The 27,852-nt window shown below is 45.3% G+C and overlaps 2 protein-coding genes and 1 long non-coding RNA gene across 6 annotated transcripts in view; 2 read left to right on the forward strand and 1 right to left on the reverse strand.

Annotated features, from left to right (window-relative positions):
- The window catches only part of LOC148382887 (uncharacterized), a 26,875-nt gene extending 7,816 nt beyond the window's left edge, over positions 1-19,059 (reverse strand). Inside the window, exons 1-11 of one of the 4 annotated variants that reach the window (XR_015854005.1) lie at positions 18,380-19,059; positions 14,736-14,791; positions 11,858-11,970; positions 11,294-11,438; positions 10,358-10,427; positions 8,933-9,048; positions 5,511-5,661; positions 2,621-5,385; positions 2,338-2,469; positions 371-634; positions 34-121 (exon numbers count right to left, since the gene is read on the reverse strand). This is a non-coding gene — a long non-coding RNA (uncharacterized LOC148382887). Of the gene's footprint in view, positions 1-33; positions 122-370; positions 635-2,337; positions 2,470-2,572; positions 5,386-5,510; positions 5,662-8,932; positions 9,049-10,357; positions 10,428-11,293; positions 11,439-11,857; positions 11,971-14,735; positions 14,792-18,379 lie in introns of all 4 variants that reach the window. The other 3 variants (XR_015854003.1, XR_015854004.1, XR_015854002.1) reach the window with 3 other exon arrangements.
- Positions 2,882-6,962, forward strand: LOC148382888 (inactive all-trans-retinol 13,14-reductase). Its single transcript, XM_088359785.1, has 11 exons — positions 2,882-3,134; positions 3,934-4,116; positions 4,233-4,474; positions 4,540-4,735; positions 4,805-5,002; positions 5,073-5,192; positions 5,276-5,414; positions 5,833-5,942; positions 6,107-6,273; positions 6,352-6,511; positions 6,581-6,962. The coding sequence occupies exons 1-11, from the start codon at positions 2,978-2,980 to the stop codon at positions 6,748-6,750; spliced, it is 1,842 nt and encodes a 613-aa protein (XP_088215911.1). The 5' UTR covers positions 2,882-2,977; the 3' UTR covers positions 6,751-6,962.
- Positions 15,395-27,365, forward strand: col1a1b (collagen, type I, alpha 1b). The gene is made up of 51 exons (XM_088359767.1): positions 15,395-15,624; positions 16,692-16,880; positions 17,848-17,867; positions 18,002-18,037; positions 18,395-18,487; positions 18,611-18,682; positions 18,764-18,808; positions 18,889-18,942; positions 19,031-19,084; positions 19,167-19,220; positions 19,299-19,352; positions 19,422-19,475; positions 19,551-19,595; positions 19,666-19,719; positions 19,809-19,853; positions 19,933-19,986; positions 20,334-20,432; positions 20,523-20,567; positions 20,654-20,752; positions 20,832-20,885; positions 20,975-21,082; positions 21,193-21,246; positions 21,334-21,432; positions 21,510-21,563; positions 21,640-21,738; positions 21,819-21,872; positions 21,958-22,011; positions 22,094-22,147; positions 22,241-22,294; positions 22,386-22,430; positions 22,514-22,612; positions 22,925-23,032; positions 23,112-23,219; positions 23,348-23,401; positions 23,501-23,554; positions 23,642-23,749; positions 23,844-23,897; positions 23,974-24,027; positions 24,104-24,265; positions 24,349-24,456; positions 24,540-24,647; positions 24,756-24,809; positions 24,900-25,007; positions 25,101-25,154; positions 25,244-25,351; positions 25,475-25,528; positions 25,623-25,730; positions 25,804-26,086; positions 26,166-26,356; positions 26,446-26,688; positions 26,782-27,365. Exons 1-51 carry the CDS (start codon positions 15,543-15,545, stop codon positions 26,926-26,928), a joined length of 4,344 nt encoding a protein of 1,447 aa, XP_088215893.1. The 5' UTR covers positions 15,395-15,542; the 3' UTR covers positions 26,929-27,365.
- The last annotated feature ends 487 nt before the right edge of the window (positions 27,366-27,852 follow it).

A 27,852-nucleotide genomic window follows, 5' to 3' on the forward strand; every position in this document is an offset into this window, starting at 1 on the left:
TTTTTGTGTCCAGTGTGAAGCACCATCAAGTACCTGCTCATAGCGGAAGCTGAGGACCAGAGCAAAGCTGCATACCAGCAGCACTTTGGTGTTCTTGTTACTTCCTCAGCTCTAAGGCAACCTGAGAAGTAAGGCACTTTAAATGCTCCTCATTGCACAATCTTATCTTTATACCAATATTTTTTTTTTCTCCTATTTGCTGACAGGCAAGGAACAAAATCAACTTCCTGGGCCATGCAGCAAGGAACAAAATCAGCTTCCTGGTCATGCAGCTTGCAATACTAGGTGCCATGAACAACTACTTGCGCACTGGTATGTTTCATGCCAAAAACCTTTTCTGCACAAAACGTTGACTTAGCTTTTTACTTACCAATCTCTTTTTGTCTCAGGTCCAGGCATGGAGTAACACTCGTCCTGCTGGCCGACCACTTCACCCCTCGTCCTGCTGGCCGACCACTTCACCACTTGTCCCGCTGGCCGACCACTTCACCACTCGTCCCTTTGGCCGACCACTTCACCACTCGTCCCTCTGGCCGACCACTTCACCACTCGTCCCTCTGGCTGACCACTTCACCACTCGGCAACAAGCAGACTACCATCCAACTTGTTACTTTATTGTGATTGAATGTTTACTCTGCAAAAGAAATAAAGCTTTATTACAAATAACACAAACTTTCAACTCTTCATTTTCAATTATAACTTTAAAACAAAACAAAAAATTATTTTCAAACTTTTTTAGAATTTTTTATTTCCCTACCCCAAAAATTTCTGGATTTTTTTTTTTTTTACGGATTTTTTTTCCGGTGAAATTTTTGGAGCAACGGGGCGGAATCATGACTGGAATACTGCTTCATGATTGGCTGAGAGCTCAAAAACTGGGTGGAGCAATGAGAATAAAAGGCTGTGGTTGGTCGAAAAGTGGGCGTAGATATGCAAATGAGGTGCCCTGTGATTGGTTGGCATTTTAGTGGGCGTGGTCTACTTAAAATGAAGCAATCTGATTGGTCAGATGTGCAAATGCTGCATTCTGATTGGCTGTCCGAAAGTGGGCGTGGTTATGCAAATTTTGAGCCGAGCTGTGATTGGCCAGGCTAAATTTGGGCAGAGTTAGGAGGCGGGCAAAGTGGCACTTAGGTTTTGGAAGGCTCTTTTCAGCTTGGAGTTGAGTGTTTGCCTTCAGCCACTGAACAGAGCCAAGTCTTTGACTGCTTCTCTCTATCTCCACATGACTCAAAGTGACTGCAACTGTACAATTGCATCACTTTGACTCATGTGGGCACAGAGAGAAGCAGGAAAGACTTGTGTCTGTTGCAGTGACACTCACCTCAAGGCTGAAAACTTGTGTGGACACTTAGGTTTTCAAACAGTGCTTTGCCAATGCAGTAGTGAACACCAAGCATGAAAGACTTCAAATGAGCAAATTTGCTCATAAATCACAAAGACTCACATTCCACTTGAACAATTTTTTGAATAGAAAATCAGTTTGAAAAGGCCCTGCCTGAATGCATGGAAGCACCTTAAGTGCTTGATGAGCTCAGGTGTGATGTCACTTCTCATGGCAGGCACTAGGGGGAAGGTGAGCACATGCAAACAGTGCAAACGTCTCTCACTGGGACAAAACCTAAGTACCAGGTACTCCACAGTACCACCACCACTGACTTTTGGACAAGTTTTTCCATGACACTGATGTAAACCAAGTTAGATAAATATATGTTTCTGACTAACTTGGTTTGCATCAATGTCATCAAAAAACACATCCAGACGACTGTGATGATGATGATGATATTGTGCAGTAGCTGGCACATAGGTTTTGTGAGAGATGTCAGCTGCTTGCATGTGCTCAACTTCCCCCTGGTGTGCCATGACAATATGACATCGCACATCAGCTCCTCAAGCACATAACACTACCAACTAACTAACACAAATGTTTTCTTTTCTTTTTTTTTTTTTTTTTAGATTTAAATATTTTTTTAGATTCAAGTCAATCTTAGAACAAAGTGGTACACTTTCACTTTTCACGAGTGCCAACTATGATCAAAAATATACTTTTCAAGTTCAAATGCAAGTACATTTTTCAAAACTATACATCTTACATTGACATGTAACTTTAACCATTGTAGAGCAATTATTTTGTTTCTTTTCACTGTGGCCCAAATTATCCACAGGAAATTCATTTGGAAAATGACCAATTAAAATGTCCATTGATACCATTTTGGACGCCAAATATTTGAAGTCATATATGACACGACCTTCTATATTTAAGATTAGGAGGAAAACGTTAAAGTCCACCTTGCTAGTCGCCAGAGGCATAATGCTACATGGAAAACGGGGAGGTACCTTTCGAAATATGCAGATAGACGACCAGCAGCCGACGTGGAGCCTTGTTTTGAACGAAACGTTCACTCACGAGCCAACACTACTACCGTTGCGGTGGACGTGATGTTGCGGAGTCACAAGAGTGCGACAATCCTGCAACAAACAAACAAACAAAGGCTTGTAAGAAAACGAGACAAACTCTCCATTTTTTGGGCCGTATTTGAAAACTCTCCTTGACACCCCAGCCTTCAATTACCTTCAACGTCATTAAAGTGTGAAAATCCATCCAGCAATCCTCGCTTACCTGAGAAAATGGCACTTGAGTCTCCAATTCACCTGAACACCTGACGTCACATCCGTCAATTCAAATCCTGCTCCGCTTTGCACACTAGCGCCACCTGGTGGCCTGTCATGACTCCTTTGGCGTACCCAAGGTTACATACTTCCATAGCGGACGTACATAACTTTGCTACGTAAAATGATTGCTTACATGTGTCACAGTTGTCGAAAGTCACACAAACCTGAGCTCTTATCTTTATGACTATAGTTATGACAGGATTGGTGTTACATATCAATTAACTCCCCGCCCCTTTGCTTGTGCCTACTAAAAGCAAGTTTCGGATGGGAAGGACATTCACATCCATCAATCCATCCATCCATCATGTGGCTCCTTGTATTTGTTGTGTGGTTGGTCATGTGGCTGGGGGGCACTTACTGGTACCTTTTCGGCAAGCGCAGCCCCTTCTCTCTGGACTCTGTCAGGCCTCCTGGACCTCGAGAATTTGACCAGAAGAAGCGGGACAAAGTTATCAAGCAAGGTGAGACAATAAACAATGCAGGATGTTTTTTTTTTTTTAAATATATATTGCCTAATTCTCACACAAACACTAAAAGCTACGCTCTTTACCCTATCTTGTACGATATCTCAAAATTGTTGTATTTTTTTATGAGCTGTTTCTATATTGTATTTTCACAAAATATTACAATAACTTTAGACATCTAAAAATCTTGATAACATACATTTTCATGGTCTTATTCTGTTTTATGAGTTCAACAATGTTAATGGAAGCTAACATTGCTTGATTTTTTTAAATTATGCATAGTTGTCATACATCTCAAAAGCGTTGATTTATTTTGACATTTTGGGCGAAAATCCTTTTTGTGTATTGCAACAAAAAAAATTAGGAATAGAAACAATCTGCTCGCTGTGACACTTAGCAAACATTTAGTTGCACAGCATTATAAATTTAAATGTCACGTTTAAATGCAGTTAGTTCATTTGTGTAAAATCTGAAGGCTAATTAGTTTTATCTGTGTATTTTCGGTCAGAGATAAGCTCATAACGTTTTATCTAAATGACCTGTTTTCGGTGTCAAGAGCCACTAACAAATGTGCAGCACGGCGTCGGCTTGGTATGATCATAATTGAGTTATCACTTGCTGATTATGCTATCTGGCTTCATCTGTTGTTTGGAAATATCATGAGGAAACTAGATCAACCTTCAAACTGTACATAGCATGCTGCCAGTTGCGCAACATGATAACATTTATGATGTCTGGACTGTTCACGAGCTTGCGAACGTCATTCTTCAGTTGTTTATATAACCGATGTGTGCAGGTTTCAGCATTGATAAGGTCCCGCAGAACCTGGACGTCATTGTGATCGGCAGTGGCATTGGCGGGCTTGCGGTGGGCGCCACGCTCGCTAAGGCGGGCAAGAAGGTTCTGATTCTGGAGCAACATGACCAGGCCGGAGGCTGTTGCCACACCTACATTGAGAAAGGATTTGAGTTTGACGTTGGTATGATGGAAACTCAAAACCATAACTCTCATCATAACCCCATCATGCTCCTCAGAAAACCCCGATACCAATCCCTAATCCAAGAAAGTCTCCAAAATCTTGTCCTGTCCTCACAGGTCTTCACTACATCGGTCAGCTCCACGAGAACAGTCTGTTGCGCATCATCTTTGACCAGTTGTCCGAGGGCCAGCTGGAGTTCCAGGAGCTAAAACCCCACTTCGACACCATCCAGATAGGCCAGGGGGACGACAAACGGGAGTACACCATCGTCTCAGGCAAAACCGAGATGAAGGCTCACCTCTTGAAGCAATTTCCAGATGATGCGGAGGCCATTGAGACTTTCTTCAAGATCATGAAGGTACACCACCATAGGCTTGCTTATCTCAATGGATCAGCTGTTCACCCCACTTTGCTGTTCCTCAGATCTCAGCCAAGAAGACTCACTACCTGGCAACCCTGAAGCTTATCCCACAGTGGGTGTCTTTGTTCCTGTTGAAGTCAGGAATCGCAGATCTGGTCTCGCCTGTGTTCCGCCTTACCGGAACCTGTGCGACTGACCTGGTGAACACATTGACCACCAACAAGGACCTCCACGTCATCTTCTCGTATCTTTTTTATGGTGCGTGCTCAAACTTTAAGATGTCTTGACTTGCTGAGTTTTACAAAAACAACTTGTCCTTGTACCTAGGTGTACCTCCCAAGGACTCCAGTATTTTGATAAATGCCCTTCTGGTCCATCACTACAAACGAGGGGCATACTACCCTAAAGGAGGAGCCAGTGAGATCGCTTTCAACATCATCCGCACCGTTCAGAAGTACGGCGGCAACTGCCTAGTGCGAGCGCCCGTCTCGCAGATCCTGGTCGATGACAAGGGAGCAGCCTATGGTAAGAAACTGAAGCTCAGGTAGATACTAAAGACTCGGAGTGAAAACTTGATCACTGTGTCATGGGACAGGTGTGAAAGTGAAAAAAGGCAGAGAAGAGGTGGAGATCCATGCCCCGGTGGTTGTCTCAAACTGCGGTATCTTCACCACCTTCCAAAAACTTCTACCCCCTGAGATCCAGGTCAAGCCAGGTGATCCAGAAGCAAATTTTTTGAGTTTCTATCCAATTTTGAATGTCCAAGGTTCAGAACAAAGCAATGATATACTTCTGCAGACATCCAGGACAGGCTGAACATGATGAAGCACGGTAGAGGATCCTTCTTGGTCTTCTCTGGGTTTGATGGGACTGAGGAGGAGCTTGGTCTGGAGTCCACAAATTTCTGGCTGTTCAAAAACAACGACATGGACACATCGTACGTAAAAGGGATAAGTGTGTTAAATGTTTTGATTTTGTACTTTTCATTCCTTATAAAAAAACATTAATTTATTAATGTACAAAAAAAACTTACATTTAAGTTTTCTCTAGCCTTCTTCACTCTTTCATTCTTCCACTGTATTCTTGTTGAGGCTTCTCCTTGTTGGGATCACGTATGGAAATCAGCCACTAGAGGGTGCTGTTGTACAAGAGTTCTGTGTGGCTCCTTCCTTTTGGAAGCGCTCCTACAAGTTTTTCCACACGTGATCAATGGAAAGAAAAAGTTTGAGTTATTGTTTGACTGTTCTTAGCAAGCTGCAGCTCTTATTTGGTTCTCTAGATGGGGCATGGAGTCATTCAGGAACGTTTTTTTTTTTTTTTTAACTATAGCTGAGTCCTCTTTGTGCTTGTTGTAGAATGGAGAACTTTTTTGCTTTGAGCAAAGAAGAAGCACCAGACAACATCCCCATGATGTTTATCACCATGCCGTCCTCCAAAGATCCAGAGGCCAAGATAAGACACCCTGGTACAAAGCAACACTTTTAGAGAACTTATTGTTTGGAGGCTTCCTCTCACATTCCCAAGACGTCCAAATTGGTCATCAGTGTGAATGTGAACAGTTTTGTGATAAGCTCCAGCTAACCCAAAAGAGGTTAAGTAGGTTGTGACATCCCTAACTGGTGTCCACAGGAAAATGTTGCATGACCATCCTGACCATGGTGAAGTACGAATGGTTCGAGGAATGGAAGGATACCACGGTTCGGAAACGTGGAGACGAATATCACAACTACAAAATGAGATTTGCTGAAAAACTCTTTGACTGGGCCTGTGAGTTGTTCCCAAAAATCAAAGACAAGGTGAGTTCTTCGGTTTCGGGAAGGGTCGCAGTCTGTTGATGGACACCTTCTTTTATAACGCCAACCTTTGCCCTCCAGCTGGTCTTCCAGGATGTGGCCACGCCTCTGACCAACATGCACTACCTGGGCGCCCAGCGTGGAGCCATGTACTCGGCCGAGCACAACCTGGACCGTTTCCAAGCCGAGGCGGTGGCAAGGAACCGCTGCCACACGCCCGTCAAGAACCTCTTTCTCTCTGGTAAGGATCCCCCAAATGATGGACAGGGAAGAACCCAGGCTATCCAATGACATGGCTTTTGTCTCCTAGGCCAAGATGTATTCAGCTGCGGGATCGCGGGAGCCCTGCACGGCGGCGTCCTGTGCGCCTCGGCCGTGCTGGACCGCATCGTCTACATCGACCTGCTCTTCATCAAGAAGAAGCTGAAGCGGGGCAAGGCCAAGCAACTGGCCCTGCTGGCTCGGAAGAAGCTGCAGTGAGTTGGCTGCTTGTTCATTTGAAGAGACATCTGCAGGATTTGCAGGTGATCAAAGATTAGCTCCAAGCATTTCTTTTGTGTAATCAATCATGTAAATTTAAATAACTATTTTATTTTATGAATCTATGTAAGATAGTAGGGATGAAGGTGTACATTGAGGTCTGACATCAATAAGTCATGTCATCTTTTTTGGAATAAAATTTAGATATTGTTTTTGAACCACTTCATATTTCTTGAAATAAATATTGTTTTTGCTTGAAAAATAATCCCTTAAATGAATCATATTTTTTTCCCCCCCTCATCATTTTGTCTGCTACCTGTGCGGTTCCCACCTGAGTGGTTCCAAGCTGCCGCTGTTTGCTTTAGCTCTGAAATCAAACATTTTGAGGGAAACCTCAAACTTCCTGCACTAAGTGAACATTTCCTCGCTAAACAGCCGCCAAACAAACTTTAGCAGCGAGGGGCATAAGGGGGATGAATGCCCCCTCTGTCCGGTCAGCTGATGGGACGCCAGCGAGGGCATGCACCGAGCGGGGGCTGCCCGGGATGGGGAATGTTTAAGAAGGTTGAAATGAGTGAGGAGTCACTTGAGTTGACTTTGCCAGTCTGGAAGCTGAGCAGCAGACAAAACGTGCAATTAGCATGGCTGGATAAGGAGCACCACTCCCAAAATAAAATTGCAATGCAACGTTAGCACTCAGAGTGATATTGTCTCCATCTAACTTGTTGCGCATCAGGAGTGTATTTAATTTTTAATTTTTTTTTTTTAGAAAATATGACCTCTTGACTTTTTATGACAAATCAAGAAAATATTTTATTATCTATTTTATTTTTTATTCATTCACAACTGTAGCGTTGTAACAAAAGTAAAGCCGATCTGACTAATGAACAAATTTCCGAAATGTATTTCACATTGCCGTAAAGCCGCCATGATTCGAACGCTAAACTAATCTGAAGCTACGGGGGATGCTCCTCCCGTTCTCCTCACCCCTTCCCCAAGCCGCCTCCCCGCTGCCCCTGACTCGACAGCTCACCACAAATCTGTTCGGATCACTTTTGGGATTCAATGACTCTTTTGGGCTCGAGAGCAGGAGCGCCCCCAACAGGCCATGTTGAATATTAACAGGATACGTAAACGCATGATAATGTCGTGTGTGTATACCTTTAAGTGTATATGTATTTTATATTGTAAACGAAACACATCACATGTGGATCTCTTGATTCCTTGCTGAGAGTTGGAGTGGATTTGGCTTCGTGGCAGACGTGGGCCTCGTTCATCTGTTTGTAATATGGCAACTTTCATTGTAAATTATCTTGCGTGTTGGAGAGAGAGAAGAGCGAGAGAGCAAAAAAGAGGGAGGGAAGAAGGGACGGAGGCCCATAGTTCAACTCTGCAAAGAAATGAATGTGTGATTTAAAATGAAATTAGGCTTTAAATACAATTTGGGGTTGAATTTGCAGACTCATTTGTACGACTTTCATCTTGAAAATTTATTTCTAATATGACATTTTGATCGGGGGACTAAATCTGTTCTTGAAAAAATATAATCTTGACAAAATATGAAATTACTGCCATAATCCAAATCCAAACTCCCTTTTCTAAGCAACATCCCGGGTTGAAAAACGTGTGTTTGGCAGTCATCTGTGCGATATTCCGCCTTCTTTCCCTTCTCTCCTCGGATGTTTCACACATGAGCCGAAGTTTCACATTTCACCCCTCCATCCCAACACACCCCGCCCAAACGCCCGCCCGCCCAAACTAGCCCCTAAAAAAATGCTTTGGCATACGTCACCGCTCTGCCTGCTCACTGTTGACATGAGCGGCCAGCTAATGGAAGCTAAAGCATGCCGAAAGGTCAAAATATTAGCAACAGCTCTCGCTTTGACTCAATGTATGACCATTTTTTCGGATGACGTGCAATTTGGAGTCTTTTTGCTCAACTGACAGAAGCACACTTCAGCTATTTGCGTTGACACTTTACACTCTCGTGGCAAACGTCTCACACTTGGACCCGACACGTTCGCAACATGCCGTTAAAAACGTCAAAATGTTTGAACAGAAAACATTAGCGGGTGGACGAAGTCCTTATCTCCAGAATGGTCATTTTGGTCCAAAAAAAAAAAGTCAGAAATCCACCAATGGGTGGAAAAGCACATTTGAAACATAAAACAAGTTGACTTACCTTTGCTTACACTCAATTTGACCAATGTTTCAGTGTGCTTTTGGAATTCAGAAACGCTGCTGTTGTTTTTGTTGAGGCACAGATGAACGTTGCACTTTGGACACAGTCGCTCGGGCCTTTGCAAGATGGAGGAAGAAGAAATCACTTTAGAAAAGAGCAGATTTGATCTATTCAATGTGTACACAGTTACACTCAAAATGTCACAAACTATTATGTTTTACTCAATTTGGATTTTTTTTTAAATACTACTTTTGTCAAAATTGGTTTATGATTTTCACAAAGCAATCAATTTCATTAAAATGGCAAACAATTAGTTGCGTGGCCTTTCAAGAGAAAAAAAAAAGGTCTATGCACTGGGACAATTTTTATTTTTCCTTCTGAGCCTTTACTTTCCAAACGTTGAAGTCAGTGAGCAAAGCTGCAAGTGATTCCAGATGTTTTTTTTCTCTCTCTCTCTCTCGCTCTTTCTAGAATTGGACTCATATGGAAGCAGAAGATGTTCCTCTTCCTGCTCCCATTTTTACCATTTAAATTTGCCAGTCTTGATCAAATGCAAGCACGACCATGAGTGTGAGGAGCACCTTCATGCCACCAAGGGTGACTGCGCCGCTCCCCCAATGAGGAGGGAGTCGCCCCGGGGTGGCCACCCCTTTCAAGATTTGGGGGAGGGAGATGGTAAATGTGGAAGGAGAGATGAAGCACTTGAGCAATGTTTGAGGCAGGTAGAGACAGGACTAGCATTAAAGTAGAAAAGAGGAAGGCTCATGAAAATGGCGAGGAAATTCAAGGTGATGTTCCAAAAGGTGGACCATCATCGTCGTGACATAAATGGCTCCGCCTTTCCTTCCCCCCTCATCTTTAGTGGTCTGTTTTTTTTTTTTTCTTTTTTTTGGTCGGCATACATTTTTCCTCATCCCAGCACACTCCCTTTGTGGATGTGGCAGGCCTGGGAATCAACGCCGATGAGAGGCAGAGCACCTCCTCTTCTACTTGCAGACGTGGACACGGGAGGAGCAAAGAGGGGAGGGAAGAGAAGAAAAAAAGAAGACAATAATTTCAGCAGATAATGTAGGAGTGGAGGAGGGACGAAAGCATCATGTCTTCAGCTGAGCAATGCCACGCTGTTTAATTCACGTTTCATAAAAATGATGAGAAGGATATATCAAGAACCTCAATCCCAAGTATGACTGAAAGCTGCTTGATAAGAATAAAAAGATGAATTTGTAAGCTGGCGAACAAGCTCGCGCTGACTTTTCCAATGCTTGTGAGCCAGCAGACATCTTTCAAGCGCCACGTGACACTCGTCTATATTCGGGCAAGGGGTTGCAGCCAATGAGAAGCAGGCGTCAAAAAAGCCCACCCCTCCTCCCTCTGTTCTCCTAAAAAATGTGACGTGGATGCCTTCAGTCTACTTTTTATACTTGCATTCAAGTTCTTCTGGATGTGATGTTACTTCGGTGTCACCCTGAGGAACACCTCCAGACACTGTGGATCCCTAAAAAAAAAAAAGATCGGCCATGTCAGCATCCCATAAAGACAATTAATCGAGCGTTTCTATACGTCAAAGTTTACACGCATCTTTGTTAGCTGGCATCTGCATGTTAGCCATTAGCTCTTTATGAGCGCCACTGTACATCCCTGGGGGGAAAATGATCTCAGCTTAGGTTAATTCAGAAGCAATGATCAACCAGAGATGAAAATCAGCACTTTTTGTAATTCGGATCATGATGGTAGCAAAGGTTTTAGGCCACGTTGTTCTGATCTGGCACGGTGTTGGGATACAAAGGAGAAGACGTTTGACTTCCTCGCTGCTCTTGTAGAGAACTGGACAAGGAGCGCTGCAGCGGTTGTGTGTGTGAAGCCAAAAGCCAAACCCAGTGGCCTTTTTTTTCTTGCGTGAATGCTGCTGCAACCCTCTAATTTGAATTTTATTTTTGGAATGAGTTTATTGAACTCTCTCTTTCACTGCAAAACGCGCAGGAGTCACTCACTATGATCTCTGTTTTTGTTCTTAATCTGGCCAAATGATAAAATGTTCATAATAATACAATATGATTATTTTTAAATGTTATTAAATATATCGGGGGACTTTTTTGGGAGGTCTCCTGAAAAATTATGATTTTGGACAAAACTACTTTAAATTTAAAACCAATTTAGTTTTGAGTCAAAATATTTTAAAATTCTAGTTATAAATTAAAAAATGCACCAATTAAAGTATTAAATAAAAAAATGTTTCAATGTAAGTGTATTGTTTTAATTATCACTTTACGATTAAAATAAACTTAATTTTTTTTAAGCTCATCTATAGCTACCCCATTACAAGTATATTCTGCCATCTAATCAAATTAAAAGGTGATTCACCCTGTATTGTTGCCCATGTCCAGTGATTGGTGAGACACTTCCTGATTGCACATTGGGTTGGGCTTGACCCCCAGAAGAGAAGTAAACACAGGCTACAGATCGGGAAGCGATGGCGAGATGTCGTCAGCGGCCTTCTGCTCACAGCCTAGCCAGCAACATGTGAAAAACGTTAGCGCTGCTTTTGCAAGGCGACCCAGGAGGAGAGCAGAACTTTCAGCTCCTCCTCCTCCTCCTCGAGTTGCTTTTCCAACATGTGGCGGGCACCAGGATTCCTCATCATGCATGGAAAAAACAAAAGTAGAGAGATTTGTGCAAATGGGCGGTAATTAAAGAAAAATGAGCGCAAAAAAAAAAAGAAAAAAGGAAAGGAAGCAATAGGAAGTGCTATCGCCTTGTCGATCTTTGTTTACTTGCACACAAGTGACCTTCTCTTGAGGGACTCAAGTGAAGAAAGAAATGAGAGACTTTGATAGTTTGCTCTAAAAGGGAAAAAGTCACTTTTGCTGCTTGGATGTTTCGGGGCGGGAGAAGAGACCACATTGCATTCTTCTTCATTGAGGTCACCTTTTTTTTTCTTCTCCTTCTCGAGTGCTCAGCAGAGTGGAGCTGCAGCTCAGCTTTCTTCTTCTTCTTCGTCGTCTTCTTCGACTGCACATGCTCACAAGTTGTTGTTGTCACTAGGTGGGGGGAAAGAAAAAAAAAAATCAACCAATCTACCACTTCTATTATTTATTTATATATATGTGCAAATAAATCAATCAATAAATAAATGGAAAAAATAAAATACAAATATTTAAAAAATGAAAACCATTGCAAAAAAAATTAAAAATATTGTTCATACCTGTCTGGCCCTGGAGGCAGTACCATAGGTCCGAAAACATGGCTGCCATTTCTTGCCGTGTCACCCCCCCCCCCCCCCCCCCTGCAAGAACAACACCCACAAATATATATGTTCATATCACATGTCGCCAAGGTGAAACGTGACTGATAACGTTGGGCCGAGGCCGCTGCGGCGAAAATTTCTCGTCACATGTGGCGTGCAGATGATCAGCACTCGCTGAGAACTCGGAAATCCAAAATGGATTCAAGGCAATGGAACACAAATAACTTTTTGTGAAGGTGTATTGATGTGCCACTTTCCAATTGAGATCTTTTGTACATTTTTGCTCTTTCTGATGGACGCCTTCCAACCTCTGCGTGGAAGTTATTGATAGAGATGTGTCCCAATACTTTTGATCACACCAACGTCACAGCATTTCTGTCCCTGCAGCCGAGAGGAGAGCATGAGTCATTTACTTTTTTCCATTTCTAGCCTCTCTCTCTTTCTCTCTCTCTGTTTAAATTTACCTTCTCTTTTTTTTTTCACTTCTAGCGCTTCCATAACGTGCAAATTCTCTCTCTCTCTCTCTCTCTCTCTCTCTTTCTGTTGTCTGTCTTTGCCACCTCCTACTTCCAGCCTCGCATACGAAGACGGTAACGACAATTCCAGACTGCATTTCCACCCCCTTTCACCTCCACTTTTAATCGCTAAACTCTTGCACTCTACTTTTTTGTGTTAACAGTTCACACCGATATTCAAATCAGAACATTTGCAGCAAAAAAAAATAGTACATACTTTAAATATGAGAACGGTGAGGGTTAAAAGCATGAGCACGTGGCAGAGGCTGGTAACCAACTTTACCAGATGTTGGGAATGATGAACCATCCCAAAAAAAAAAAAAAAAAGACTCAAGCGCAGGAGAGTCAAATAGAAAAAGCAAGAGCTGAGGATTCCTCCCTTGGAATGCATCAGTGAACGCACCATTTTTAAAGCTCTACATTTATAATAAAGACCAGTTTGGATCAAAGTGAGGATTTGTGGACACATCTTATTGTTTTTTTAAGGGTTTAAAAGTCAAAGAGAGTGGAGAGGAATCTGAGAATTCCTCCTTTATAAATTGCCAGCAAACGCACCAGCAGGAGCGTGCCATCATGTCAACATTTTTTGAAAGGTTGGGAGAAAATGTGCAACATTCCCGATGGAGGGAAATGTGATACGCTCGATCCCACCCACTTCTTTCGGTCCTCGGTGCTCTTTCAAGACAAACGATCAATAAGTTGGGTTTGTGGAGGGTGTCATTGATCAATCATTCATCAATATTTTCAATCCGTTTTCACCGTGTGGCTGCTTTTGAGGAGCGTGCCAACTGACTTGCATATTATCTCAAAGTCCATTCAGTCAGATTTTCCATCTGGGCTGTCTGACTGGATGTCTGCGGGACTGGTGGAGGTGGGGAAGAGAGAGGGAGGGAGGGAAGGAAGGATGGAAGGGAGAGCACCAGAGAGTGAGGGGGAGAGAGAGCGAGAGGGAGGGAACGATGGATCCGATGGGGGCTGGGATGGAGAACGCAGACAGTAAAAGAAAACCAGACCGAGACGTCGTGAGAAAAAAAAAAAAAGAAGGCAATCGGCAACCATGAAGGTGCGCTTGGTTGAGTTTGGTGTGCGAGAACCTCATCAAATGAGCTCCATGGTAGAAATGGTCCAAGATGGGAAATTTGAGATGGAAGTCAATAAAGGAGCAGTAACTGAGAAGAGATATTAAAGACTTCTTTTTAAATGTCCACAGTCTTCTTGTGAATGTAAATAGTGTATAGGAAGGTAAGTGAGGCATGGGCGGGGCTTAATCCCAAGATACAAGTAGGAACACGTGAACGCTTGCTGGGAATGTCAAGCCTGCTCTTTTTCTGACACTTGCTAGCAAGGCTTTAAACTTGTTATTATTCACGTTCACCCACTGTTGATTGATTTGAGCAGGTGGCGAACTTATTTCGTCTTTCTGTGAGTTTTGGGAATCGTAAACCATGCCAAACGGTGCTTTGATTGGTCATGAATGTAATCACTCCCACAGTGGCACAGACCTCCCTCTCTCAAATCCAAATACACCAACCTGAAGCATGCCATCACTTTGCCTGCAGATCTTCTGCAGATCAGAATGAGCTTCCGCCCAAAAGGGTGGAAAAGAAAAGAAAAAAAAAAAAAGGCCACAAAACTATCTGTTAGAGTCAACCAGCCGGCCTCCATTCTGAGGCGCAGAGCAGAAAATTACAAGTTCTATTTAAACATCGAGCTCCGGTTCCCTCGTGGAACTTTTTTTTTTCTTCCCAACACTCCAATGTCACGCGTTTGACTCCATCTAACTAGTACTATAACTAGTACTACTACTGCCGCTCCGACTATCTCTACTGTACGACCACAACTACCAGGACAGCACCACCACCCAGTGCAAAAACTAGTTACCACAACTAGTTTAAGTGACTCTGCTATAATATTAGTATCACTTTTGTGACTATGCTTATTATTGCTGCCATTCCAACCACGACGGCTAAAATTTGTAATGACAATAATCCAAAGAGTAATGCTATGAACAGAAAAGGTGTGTTTGATAATGATAAGGTCTCACGTTCACATCTTTTATTGATCCCAGACTTCTTCTTCTTCTTCTCCTTCCTCTTCTCTCTAAAAAAGGAGAGCGAGAAAGAAGGAGAGAGAGAGTGAAATGAGAGGTCAGACTGGGCCAGCGTGTAGAAGCTGCAACGTGTCCACATTGTAAGCAGGCTGGCTGCTTTGTGGGCCTGCCAGCTTTTTTCTTCTCTCTCTCCTTTCTGCCTTACGTCTTCTCGAGCCGCCGCACTTTTAAAATGAACGTGTGCACGTTTTCAACATCTCGCCGAGTGTTTTATAGAATCACTTTAATATGGACAAATGCGGGATGCCTACACAAAGCATAATTGGGTGGTTTCATTGGATTGAATGGGCAATGGGTGGTGATCCATATTTTTGGTCGACACGTTTGATACTAAACGTGCAAAGCGATGACTTTGACTTTCACATCCAAATCAGTCATGGAAGAGTCCACGAGGAAGCGACCTTGCTTCAAACGCCTCAAGTGTGTCAATGATCCTCAGCATCATCGTGCACCAACTTTTTTTCGCCTGCGTGGGACATGTTTAAAGACAGCGACCAGCCCTCTTCCCGCCCCCCCGGCACACGCTGGAAGGAGGGTGCGCGCTCTTGAGGACCTCCCCAAAAAAGCTCGGGGCATATAAAAACCCCGCTAAGTGATTTGTTGAAGCAGTAGGGAGTTTCTGCTGGGGTCTGGATTGGAGTTACACACACAGACCGGACCCTACCGTGTATGAGTGGCATTTGAGGAGACGGAAAAAGGACCCCCCCTATCGCAAAGAATCTACATGTCTAATATTTAGACATGTTCAGCTTTGTGGATATTCGGTTAGCGCTTTTGCTCAGCGTTGCTGTGCTGGTGGTGAGAGGTCAAGGCGAGGATGATAGTAAGTATCCCTCTATAATATTGATATTTTCTTTTCACGGTGGGTCCCCTATCAGGATTGGACAGAGCCTCGGAAAGGGACGATGAACGTTATGGACGCCTTTTTGGGGTTCTTTTGGAGGTCCGTTTGAGCAGGAGTGGATTGTGTGGGTTGTTTTTTTCCCCCCTTGGCGTGCACATACACGCTCAGTAAGCGTCCTCCTAAGGGAGTGCAGCTGCATCTCCTCTCTCTGACACATGTTTAGGTTCAGAGGGGCCTCGGAGAGAAAATTTTTATTTTAAGGACAGGTCTTACTTTGGTCAGTTTAGGAGTAAAACCTAACTTTGCACTACATTTTGTCACTTTGGGAGAAAGTCGCCAAACTCGGATAAACGTCTTAAATTATGATCACTTCAGCAAAGATTCACTAAATTCTACCAAAGGAGCATCCTTACTCTGTTCCTTTATTGTATACGTTGAAGACCACCCTCATAGTCAATTTGGATTAAAACTGACATTAAAATTGGCTGTGATTTTTTTCCCCCAAGGCAGGTAGATTTGAAATGTAGAGCAAAAAACTAAATCTGGTGTAAATTCTTCACAAGTCGTACAGTTTGGAAAAAGCTGGGTGGAAGGAGGGGAGACAATGGAAAAATTGCTGAGGTGTGACGTAGGCGCGTCAATTAATCACAGAGTAGGAGGAGGGCGTTCTTTTGTGGGGAAACAGCACCTCTTAGTGGTCAATTTTGGTACCGTCACGTCTTTCCCTAATTAAAGTTCTCAAACGCCCACCAAGAGTAAAATAAGGGTCCACTTGCTGTTTGTAATGTATGAAACCCCACTGCTAGTTATTTTTTCCCCCTTTTTATCACAAATGATACAAATTTGAGGCTTAAATGTGGAATATTTGTGAAACGTTCTGTTACCTGCCTTTATTGATTCTGCCTGTTGAAAGTATTAAAAGGGTTGAAGGCCCCACACATAGCAACTAAGAATTAAATCCTGGAATGTATTGACATGAACATTTAAGGCTTAATTTGGTGCTTTTATGTGGGAGAGTGTTTGACCAACACGTTGTTATCGCTCAGGCACATTTGGCAGCTGCACACTAGACGGACAGTTGTACAACGACAAGGATGTGTGGAAACCAGAGCCGTGCCAGATCTGTGTTTGCGACAGCGGCACAGTGATGTGCGACGAGGTCATCTGCGAGGATACTACCGACTGTGCCGACCCCATCATCCCAGAGGGAGAATGCTGCCCCATCTGCCCCGACGGTACGAATTCTCCCTCCGTACCCTCGGCCCCAATACCGTTACTTTTTTTTGTGGCGACAAGTCGGGGTCTGAGCATTTGTGCGAGCGGCCTAACAAAATGGACGTCGACCTTGCACGCCCCTTGGGGATTTTCTTAGGAATTGCTTTGGATTTATGTACGCTTAGCTTGTAAATTTGGCAAATATCACTTTCTTCAGGCACCCCCCCTTGAAAAATTTATTTACTTTTTCCAATTTGGAGGACGCTACGTCATCAGTGTACACAAACGATATACAGAATTGCAAACATTATTGACTAAACACTGTAAATACTGCAATGAATTATACTTTTAACAAAAACGACTAATGATGATCTGTATGAAAACAGATTTTGCAAATGATAAACAGTACAACTAATATTTTAAACAATAAACCGGGCGATACCAAAGTACACAAAAGAGGAACATATGGATATGAAATTGGTAATCCGACTGACGACAAAGTTTGTAAGAGGTCAAACTAACAAAAACAGATTGGGAATGATACACCGACCGACAACAAAGTTTGCAAACAATAAATCAAAATGCCATCAAGCCTATTATGCCATCAAGTCATATATAAGGAGCTAACATTTTATATGGCACTTCTGCACTTTTATAATATGACCGCCTCTTTTTGTCTTCTATTTGGGCACTTTTTTTTTAAATTTCAAAATTTTAATGTCCAAACTGGAATTTTAGCTGCATGGTCACAAAACGAGGCCCAAGAACCTATGCTACGTGGCTTCCATTCCTGTCAATTGATGATTTAAAATGTCATAATTATTCTTGCACATCATATATTTCTGTATATTGCTATAAAATGCTACCATCAGCTATAACTGTGTAGCCTTGAAACGCTAATTACTAGCTTCAAAAGCCTGATTTAAGTTGCATAGTCCTATCATGTGGACATGATGTAACATTATATTATTCCTTCTCCTTCCTTAGGACCCGTGGATCCTCAAGAGGTACTGCTACCTTTTATTGACCCTTCATCAGTATCAATGCATGTTTCCTTAGATGTTTACTGATTAGCTTTTGCATGCTACACATGCACATGTCCACATAGTCTCACTCTTTTATTTTTTGGGGATGTTTGTAGGGAATCAAGGGAGACGTTGGCCCCAAGGGAGATGTGGTAAGTTATGCAAATATGTTGATTATTCTTTATAATTATTGTGTCATAATATTATTCAATCTGGTTGTCAACGTCTATCTTAAACATTGGCTGGTTACTTTAGGCCCCCCCACCCCCCATTCTGGCCACTTTGGCAAAAATTAAAGCCTATTAATATGCAATACTCTATCGGATGATGTCATCGTGACTATGGGATTCAGGTCACGAGTTCACAGGGGCATTAAAAGTTCAAAGGCGGTGACTTTTTTCAAAAGAGGTTTCGGTTGCACACCTTTGACTCAACTGCATTCAATATACATATTACGGCAAAGTACATATACTTTTCCACAGCTAATGGCCCACCTGATATCTTTCTAGGGTCCCATGGGTCCTCCTGGAAATGATGGAATTCCCGGACAGCCTGGACTTCCTGGCCCACCAGGTCCCCCTGGCCCCCCTGGCCTTGGCGGAGTATGTTGGATTCAAATACAGTCGCATTCAATGAATCCTGAACATGAATTGTTATTCATGCAATGTTGGCGTCATACCTTCAAAGCTCAGCAGCTAATTTGTTATCTCTTCCTCCCTTGACAGAACTTCTCTCCTCAACTGAGCTCTGGCTCTCACACCAAGTACATCGGCGGCCCACAAACGCCCGGCCCCATGGTACGATGGCTGTTCATCTAAATCAGGATACACTATGAGTCTCAATGCTTGTACTGACTTTTCACTCACCTTCATCAACAGGGTCCAAGGGGTGCTCGCGGTCCTCCCGGACCTCCCGGACCTGCTGTGAGTATACCTCAAGTCTTTGACATGCTTCTTCATTGTGGATGTTGTTTGGTTAATCTTCTGGATTTGTTGTCCATCAGGGTCCTCAGGGTTTCACTGGTCCCCCAGGAGAGCCCGGTGAGCCCGGAGCTTCTGTGAGTATCCCTCAAGCTTGCTTTCAGCACTCACCCCGACCTGCTGTCGCCATTTACGCTTCAATGTGGTCGTCACTTTGTGCTGCAGGGCCCCATGGGTGCTCGTGGTCCCCCTGGCCCACCTGGAAAGAATGGAGACGATGTAAGGAGTTTATTCAAATGCTCATCTTTTGGTTGTCCTCAACACGACACGTGTACGAACCATGTCCCCTGTGTATCGGTAGGGTGAGGCTGGCAAAGCTGGACGCCCTGGTGAGCGTGGAGCCCCTGGCATGCAGGTAAGTCCTCCCCCAGTGGGAACAGGGGCAAAGATCAGGTGACCAAAGTTCTTGGTTGACAACTTCCTCCTGCTGCAGGGTGGCCGTGGATTCCCCGGAACCCCCGGACTTCCTGGCATCAAGGGACACAGAGTAAGTTGAGAGGATACGGTTAGGAGTGTCCTCATCATGTTGATGTTAAAATGTTGAATTTGATTGCAGGGTTTCAGCGGTTTGGATGGAGCTAAGGGAGATGCCGGACCTGCCGGACCTAAGGTGAGTGGAAGGATGCGAGGATGGAGCCTCCCGATTTGCTGAGCCGTGTGAAACCATCTCTGTCTCTGTCTACAGGGAGAGGCTGGTGCCGCTGGTGAGAACGGTGTCCCCGGAGCCATGGTGAGTTTTTGTCTCCCCTCCATCAATACACTGAGCGGACAAAGCCGAAAATGTTGTTTTCATTCTTCAGGGTGCAAGCGGTCTCCCCGGTGAGAGAGGCCGTCCCGGACCTGCTGGCCCTGCTGTAAGCGCTGCGAGCTCGTTTCGACACGTTTTGACCAAAGTTGGTATCGACTCTTTGATTTGACTTGGATTTGAAAACTTCCAACGCAGGGTGCTCGTGGTAACGATGGCAACGCTGGCCCTGCTGGACCCCCTGTGAGTATTTGTCTTTTTCACTTGCAGGTCCACTGTCTGTTTTAGAATTGTCGGCTAACATCCTGTCTTCATATTTTAGGGACCCACTGGACCTGCTGGACCCCCTGGATTCCCTGGCGGCGCTGGTTTGAAGGTAAGTCACCCAAAAGAGGACGTTTCATGATTTGCACTTTTGGTCTTCATGTCCTATGATGAGTTATCGTCTGAAACCTGATCTTCCATAGAAATTCAAATCTTGAATATGAAAGCGGCAATTATCAAAGAATAAACCAACTTCAAAACAGAAAGGGTCTTACCAGGTTCTTTGTTGCCACTAGATGGCACAGATTAACATCCACCAGTTTGTCGTTAGCTCGTTAGCATGAAAGAACGCTAACATCAAGGTTCAAGGAAACAAACACTTTTGTTCAGCCTGTGGATGGATTAGAATGTACGACTTACGTTAAATATGACATAACTCCGTGTTCTTTCTCTGCTCAGGGAGAGACTGGTCCCCAAGGAGCTCGTGGAGCTGAGGGAGCCCAGGGAGCTCGTGGTGAGCCTGGTAATCCAGGACCCGCCGGAGCTGCTGGAGCTGCTGTGAGTTTAGGCAACTCTTCTACATTGGCATCTACATTTCACGTGGATTTAAGAAAAAAATTAACTGTGGTGTTGGTGCTGCTTCCATAGGGTGCTCCAGGAACTGATGGTGTTCCCGGTGCCAAGGGTGCCACTGTAAGTATGACATTCACAAAATACATTTGGTACACTCCCGTTCAGATGGGGACCCAGTTGTGACATCTGCTCTCTCTATTCCACAGGGCCCCGCTGGTATTGCTGGTGCTCCCGGTTTCCCCGGTGCTCGTGGTCCCGCTGGAGGTCAGGGTACCGTTGGTGCTCCTGGTCCCAAGGGTAACAATGTGAGTAGACAACAAACGATCATGGTTTTTTGGTTTTGACCGGCATATGAGATTTACCGTTTGTGTTTTTTGTCATTAGGGCGACCCAGGTGTTTCTGGTCCCAAGGGAGAGCCTGGTGCCAAGGGAGAGACTGTAAGTTTCAGTAAACAAACGTGAACTTATCATCACCCTTCAAATGATATGACACAATAACAAAACATGCCTGATGCTTTCTTCTTTAGGGCCCAGCCGGAATTCAGGGACTTGCTGGCCCAGCTGGTGAGGAGGGCAAAAGAGGAGCTCGTGGAGAAACTGGTGCTGGTGGACCCCGTGGACCTCCTGGAGAGCGTGTATGTCTTCCTTTTTTTTTTTTTTTTAATATGACCAAATATTTGATGATCCCTTATTTGTGCCACGGAAACTTTAAGCACACAGTAATGTTGTCTTCTTGTTCTCCTAGGGTGCCCCTGGTGCCCGTGGTTTTACTGGAGCTGATGGAGCTGCTGGTGGCAAGGTGAGTTCGTGGCTGACCCCCATCTTTGGCTCCCATCTTTGTATTGCTCCATTAAGTCTTTCCTTTGAACCTTCTTCGATGTGATAGGGAGCCCCTGGTGAGCGTGGTGCCACCGGCCCTGCCGGACCTCAGGGAGCAACTGGTGAGGCCGGAGCTCATGGCGCTCCTGGCGCACCTGGATCTAAGGTGAGTACTGCTCTGTATGACTTTTCGTCCAACATTTTCGCATAGATGAGGTCCAAACATGGTGAATCTTTTCGCAGGGTATGACTGGTAGCCCCGGAAGCCCTGGCGCTGACGGCAAAGTTGGACCTGCTGTAAGTTGAAATTCATTCAGCAGACGCCTTGAGCCCACGTTGGAAACGATGCTCAACTTGGTATCTAATCTTTTAGGGTCCCGCTGGACAAGATGGCCGCCCCGGACCCGCTGGCGCCACTGGACCCAGAGGACAGCCCGGAATTATGGGATTCCCCGGACCCAAGGGAGTTGCTGTGAGTGCAACACTGAACATTATTGTCCTAAAAGTTGGTTTGCGGCCATCGGATGCTCACGCTCTTTTTCATTTGATTAGGGTGAGAACGGCAAGGCTGGTGAGAAAGGACCCGCTGGTGAAATGGGCGCTGTCGTAAGTGCTATTATTTGATTTGAGGTCAGATTGTGCGCTCATCTTCATCCACGCAAAATCAGACGGACCTTTCTATTCTTCTCAGGGTGCCCCTGGCAAAGATGGTGATGCTGGTGCTCCTGGCCCCTCTGGCCCTGCCGTAAGTATCAAAACAATTTCATGTCACGTTGTAAAAACACAAAGACAGGCAGTGAGGTCTCTGATCACCTGGTGTTCCTCAGGGACCTGCTGGAGAGAAGGGAGAGGGTGGTCCTGCTGGACCTTCCGGATTCCAGGTGAGTTTGAGGACATCACCGTATAAACTGTGATCTCTGGTTGCAACATTTTTGGCAGCAAGTGTTGATATTCTGCTTCTCTTCCTTAAACAGGGTCTTCCCGGACCCCAAGGTGCTACTGGTGAGACTGGCAAGCCTGGTGAGCAGGTAAGAACGGGAATGATTATCACATTATACTTACATCACAATACTTTGTCAACAACTGTGTTGATTGTTAACCCTGTCCTTCTTTGATTAGGGTGTTGCTGGTGAGGCTGGACCTTCTGGCCCAAGCGGACCCAGAGTGAGTATCCTAGAAATCAGCCGGTTCCTTCAACGTCATTGGCTCCTGACTAATCTCGATCCATCTTTCTTTCTTTCAATCAGGGCGATAGAGGTTTCCCTGGTGAGCGTGGTGCTCCTGGTGTCGGAGGACCAACTGGACCCCGTGGTTCCCCTGGCCCTGCTGGTAACGATGGAGCTAAGGTAAATTGGAGAGACCTTTGTAGATGAGGTCCGCGAGGGTTCTAAACTGTGTCGTTTGAGTTTTCAATTCTGTCACACACAGATTATGACTCTTTAGGCTTAGATGAACTCAAACATTAAAACTCAAATGCAATTAGATGCCAGGCAAGATTTATTTTCTTACCTTGGTTTATCCTGATTATCTTTCCAGCTGGTTAAGAGAAATCAAAACCGTTCTGAGTTAGGACTTGTCCATTTGATGACATACTGTTGATTTAAATTCAATTCCCAGCCTCTGCAACAAATTGACAATGCTTCTGTTTCTGTGTGCAGGGAGAGACTGGTGCAGCTGGTGCCAATGGTGCCGTCGGAAGCCCTGGTATGCAGGGAATGCCTGGCGAGCGTGGAGCTTCTGGCCAGCCTGGAGTCAAGGGAGAGAGAGTAAGAATCGCTTCACCTCTTTCCCAATTGTGCCGTCAGTCCACATGAACACCAACAAGATGAATTTTTTACCTCTCAGGGTGAGGCTGGTGCCAAGGGAGGTGAGGGTGCCCCCGGCAAAGATGGCCTGCGCGGTTTGACCGGACCTATCGGACCCCCTGGACCTCCTGGTGCTCAGGGTGAGAAGGTAAGATTGCCCAGATGGTGGTCTTCTCTGCCACATCCAAGGATAGATAGCTCGTCCAAGTCAACAGCACAAACGAATTTTTTTTTTTTTTTTACGGTCAAGCTGATTTCTTTTGCATGTGGTTTTAGGGTGAGCCTGGCCCAGTTGGAGCTGTTGGACCTACCGGCGCTCGTGGTTCCCCTGTAAGTTTTTTGCCAATCATTCAAAAACCAGATACATTTCATGATTTGTGTCTTAAAATCCATACAGATATGTATTCTCATGATTTTTCATACCTTCAGGGTGAGCGTGGAGAGGCTGGCCCAGCTGGACCTGCTGGATTTGCCGGACCCCCTGTAAGCACCTCTCTTTATCCAAACCATCATTTAAGGATGGCCATAAGTTTTTAACTGATGATTTATTTTTTTCCCTTCAAATTTTAGGGTGCTGACGGTCAACCTGGTGCCAAGGGAGAGACTGGTGCTACTGGCCCCAAGGGAGATGCTGGTGCTCCTGGTCCCGGTGGACCTGTTGGACCCGCTGGCCCCCAGGTGGGGGTTACTGTTTAATCATGTGGAAATTAACTCCTAGTCTTCATTGTGAAAGTGTGCCTCCAGTCTCACCTTCAAATGCATGTGTTCACAGGGACTTGCTGGTCCTCCTGGTGCCAAGGGTGCTCGTGGTGGTGCTGGATCTCCTGTAAGTATATCTTGAGAGGCTTTGTGTACTGGACTTGCTTTCAGTTCCATGTTTCATCTTCTGTGTTGTTGTGCAGGGTGCTACTGGTTTCCCTGGACCCGCTGGCAGAGTTGGACCCGCTGGCCCCGCTGTAAGTGCTTCTCACCGTTTGGCTCTGAACACCTGTTGTATCAGCAACGATATGACCTCACGGTGTGTCTCTGCAGGGCGTTGCTGGACCCCCTGGACCTGGTGGCCCCGTTGGCAAAGATGGCCAAAGGGGAGCTCGTGGTGAGACTGGTCCCGCCGGTCGCCCTGGTGAGCCTGGTGCTGTTGGTCTTGCTGGAGCTGCCGGAGAGAGAGGATCCCCTGGCTCCGATGGTGCCCCTGTAAGTAGACGCACTATATTCACTTTTTACAAATTGCCTGTTCTTTGTCGGCTCGAACTGACCCAGTGTGTTCTTCTTTGCAGGGTCCCGCCGGTGCACCCGGACCCCCAGGTCTTAGTGGACAGCGTGGTAATGTGGGTAGCACTGGAATGCGAGGAGGACTTGGTGCCCCTGGTCTCCCTGGACCTGCTGTAAGTGTTCCTCAAAAGATCACTGAACTCGGATCATTTTAAAATATACACCGTTTCTCATCACTCCAAATGTTTTGATTCAGGGTGAGCCAGGAAAGCAAGGACCTGGTGGACCCGTTGGTGCCCGTGGACCCCCTGGACCCGCCGGAGCCCCTGGACTCTCTGGTGCTCCCGGAGAGGCTGGTCGTGAGGTATGAGCTGCTGTTTACTTGCTCCCAATTCAATTCTGATCACTTTGGTATTTATAAGCTAGGTAGTTTGTCTACTTTGTCAAATAACATCCGACCAATTTTTCACAGGGAGCTCAAGGACACGATGGTGCACCCGGTCGCGATGGACCTGCTGGCGCTAAGGTTAGCAATCTCTTTTTAAATGTACTTTTCAAAACATTGTAAAACAGATTGTAATTTGCAGAGTTGTCTGACTGAATGTGCTTTCTATAGGGAGACCGTGGTGAGTCTGGCTTGGCTGGACCCCCAGGACCTCCTGGTGCTCCCGGTGCCCCCGGAGCTGTTGGCCCCTCTGGCAAGTCTGGCGATCGTGGAGAGCCTGTATGTGTCACCTTTACTGAAATATTGACAATCTCGCCGTCCTCTAATTTTCCAGTGCGTTGACATTTGCACTATTCCATTCCTCACTGCTAGGGTCCCGCTGGTCCTGCTGGTCCTGCTGGCCCTGCCGGTGCCCGTGGTCCTGCTGTAGGTTCCTCATTCCCTCCCTTTTTTCTTTGTGCGGACTGGAAATGGTAAATCAGCTTCCCACCTCCATTTGACTTTTTGTCGTAAAGGGACCCGCCGGAGGCAAGGGAGACAGAGGAGAGGCTGGTGAGGCTGGAGAGAGAGGCCACAAAGGACACAGAGGATTCAATGGCATAGATGGTATGCCTGGACCTGCTGTGAGTACCATTTCCATGCATCCATCACAAGACTCCTGGCGAGAAGGCTTGGCTCAGTCTGTGATCATTTCTTGAGGGATGAGATTCTCTTTGCATGCTCATGATGGCTTCTTCTGACTCCAGGGTCCTTCTGGAGAGAGAGGACCCGCTGGAGCCTCTGGACCCGCTGGACCAAGAGTGAGTACAATCCGTCCTGAAAAGTGTGGTAGTCTTGTACGGTAGCTTTCGGGAGATTTCTTCAAAATGTTTTTTTTTTTTTTTTGCTCCATAGGGACCTGCTGGATCTTCCGGCGCCCACGGTAAGGATGGCATGAACGGTATGCCCGGACCCATCGGACCTCCCGGACCTCGTGGTCGCAATGGAGAAATGGGACCTCATGTAAGTTTCTTTCACATGCTTGATCTTTCTCCTTGAATCTGAGAGATTTCTAAGCTCCTGCTATGTTTTCTAGGGTCCTCCTGGACCTCCCGGACCTCCCGGACACCCTGGTTCTCCCGGTGGCGGATTCGACTTCATCAGCCAGCCTATTCAGGAGAAGGGACCCGATCCCTACCGCGCTGGCCATTACCGCGCTGACGACCCCAGTGTTCTCCGCGATCGTGACATGGAGGTCGACACCACCCTGGAGTCTCTGACCAAGAGAATCGAGAAGCTGAACACCCCCGACGGCACCCAGAAGAGCCCCGCCCGCATGTGCCGTGACCTGAGGATGAGCCATCCCGAGTGGCAGAGCGGTGAGTGGGCATCCAGAACCTCCCTAAAAATGATCTTGTGCACTCAATAGTGGTCTTACAAATGATTCATCTCCTTCAGGCACCTACTGGGTGGACCCCAACCAGGGCTCCCCTCTGGACGCCATCAAGGTTCAATGCAACATGGAGACCGGCGAGACTTGCGTCTCTCCCAGCCAGTCCACCGTGCCCATGAAGAACTGGTACATCAGCAGAAACCCCAAAGATAAGAAGCACGTCTGGTTCAGCGAGTCCATGACCGGTGGATTCCAGGTAAGACAAGATGGATTTTTTTTTTTTTGGATAAGCGCAGGCAAGCTCAGACGGTGTCGATTACAATATCTTCTATGACCTCCACACAGTTCCAGTATGGCACCGATGGAGCTGATGCCGAGGATGTCAGCATCCAGATGACCTTCATGCGTCTGATGGCCAACCAGGCCTCTCAGAACATCACATACCACTGCAAGAACAGCATTGCCTACATGGACTCAGCCTCCGGCAACCTCAAGAAGGCTCTGCTGCTCCAGGGCTCCAACGACGTGGAGATCAGAGCCGAGGGCAACAGCCGCTTCACATACAGCGTCAGCGAGGACGGTTGCACGGTAAGCCCCGGCCGGCGTTACAAATTCCCAATGCCGAAACGTGAATGTGATGTTTCTGAGCCTTTTTGTCCCCCTGTTTTTTTCCCTCCGCAGTCACACACTGGCTCATGGGGCAAGACAGTCATTGACTACAAGACATCAAAAACATCCCGCCTGCCAATCATTGACATTGCTCCTATGGATGTTGGTGCCCCTGATCAGGAATTTGGCGTTGAAGTTGGCCCAGTTTGCTTCTTGTAAAAAGGAGAGGAAAAAAAAAGAGGAAGAAATATGGACATGACATTGTTGTTTTTTTTCTAGCAGTCATCTCTAAAAATCCTATTTCTTTTGCATTCAAAACTCATTCGGCCACCGTCGGTCCACGCGCTTAAAACCACTCCACTGAAGACAATGATTTTTGTTTTTTTTGTTTCTTTCCAATCGTTTCTGGACTGCCACTCCACAAGGACACTTTAAAAAAAAAACGAGAAAAAATTTAGAACAAATCGGTTCGTTCACAACGGCAACAAGAACATATTTACTTGTGTAAAATGTCTCCCTTGGAGTTTAAGAAAAAATGATCGCAATGAAATACAGGTGACTTTTGCCGTTTTTCGCCCCCAACTGCGGAAGGACATTAAGAAACAACAAATGATATGTACCATTTTTTCTTGGTGTTAAATAAATTGTAAAAAGTGTGACGTGTCTCCTTGTTGTAAAATTGTCCTAACGGAATGCAAAAAAAAATCCCAAACAAAAGTGCACCTTCATTGCTTTGATGGCTACCTCAAAACAAGAAGTCACCGCCACGTTTTTTTTTTTCTTAAAGGAAAAGGGTCATATTTTACACACAAGCCTAATGGGGAGCATGTAAACACGTCAAGGTGCTATTGAACCAACTCAACTTGTTGTGATGGTGAGACGTTCGCTGTCATACTGTAATTTTGACCACTCGTATGCCCGCCGAACCCTTTTGGTGCTACTTAATTGACTCGTCACCTTGTTATCTTTGCCGTGCAATTGTTTTTTTGTAAACGCATGTCATTGTAGCTGAAAACAAAAGTGACCATTTCAATTGACATCTCTTGCCCGTTGTTGTTCTTTTTCTGTCTCATCTTCACTAAAAAAGAAAACTAGCACAACTCCTGCCCTGTTGTTTTTATATTGTTTGTTGTTGTCTCAAGA

The sequence above is a fragment of the Syngnathus floridae genome, chromosome 18 (genome assembly GCF_059516105.1).
Source record: "Syngnathus floridae isolate MCC-2025c chromosome 18, RoL_Sflo_1.0, whole genome shotgun sequence".
NCBI lineage: Eukaryota > Metazoa > Chordata > Actinopteri > Syngnathiformes > Syngnathidae > Syngnathus > Syngnathus floridae.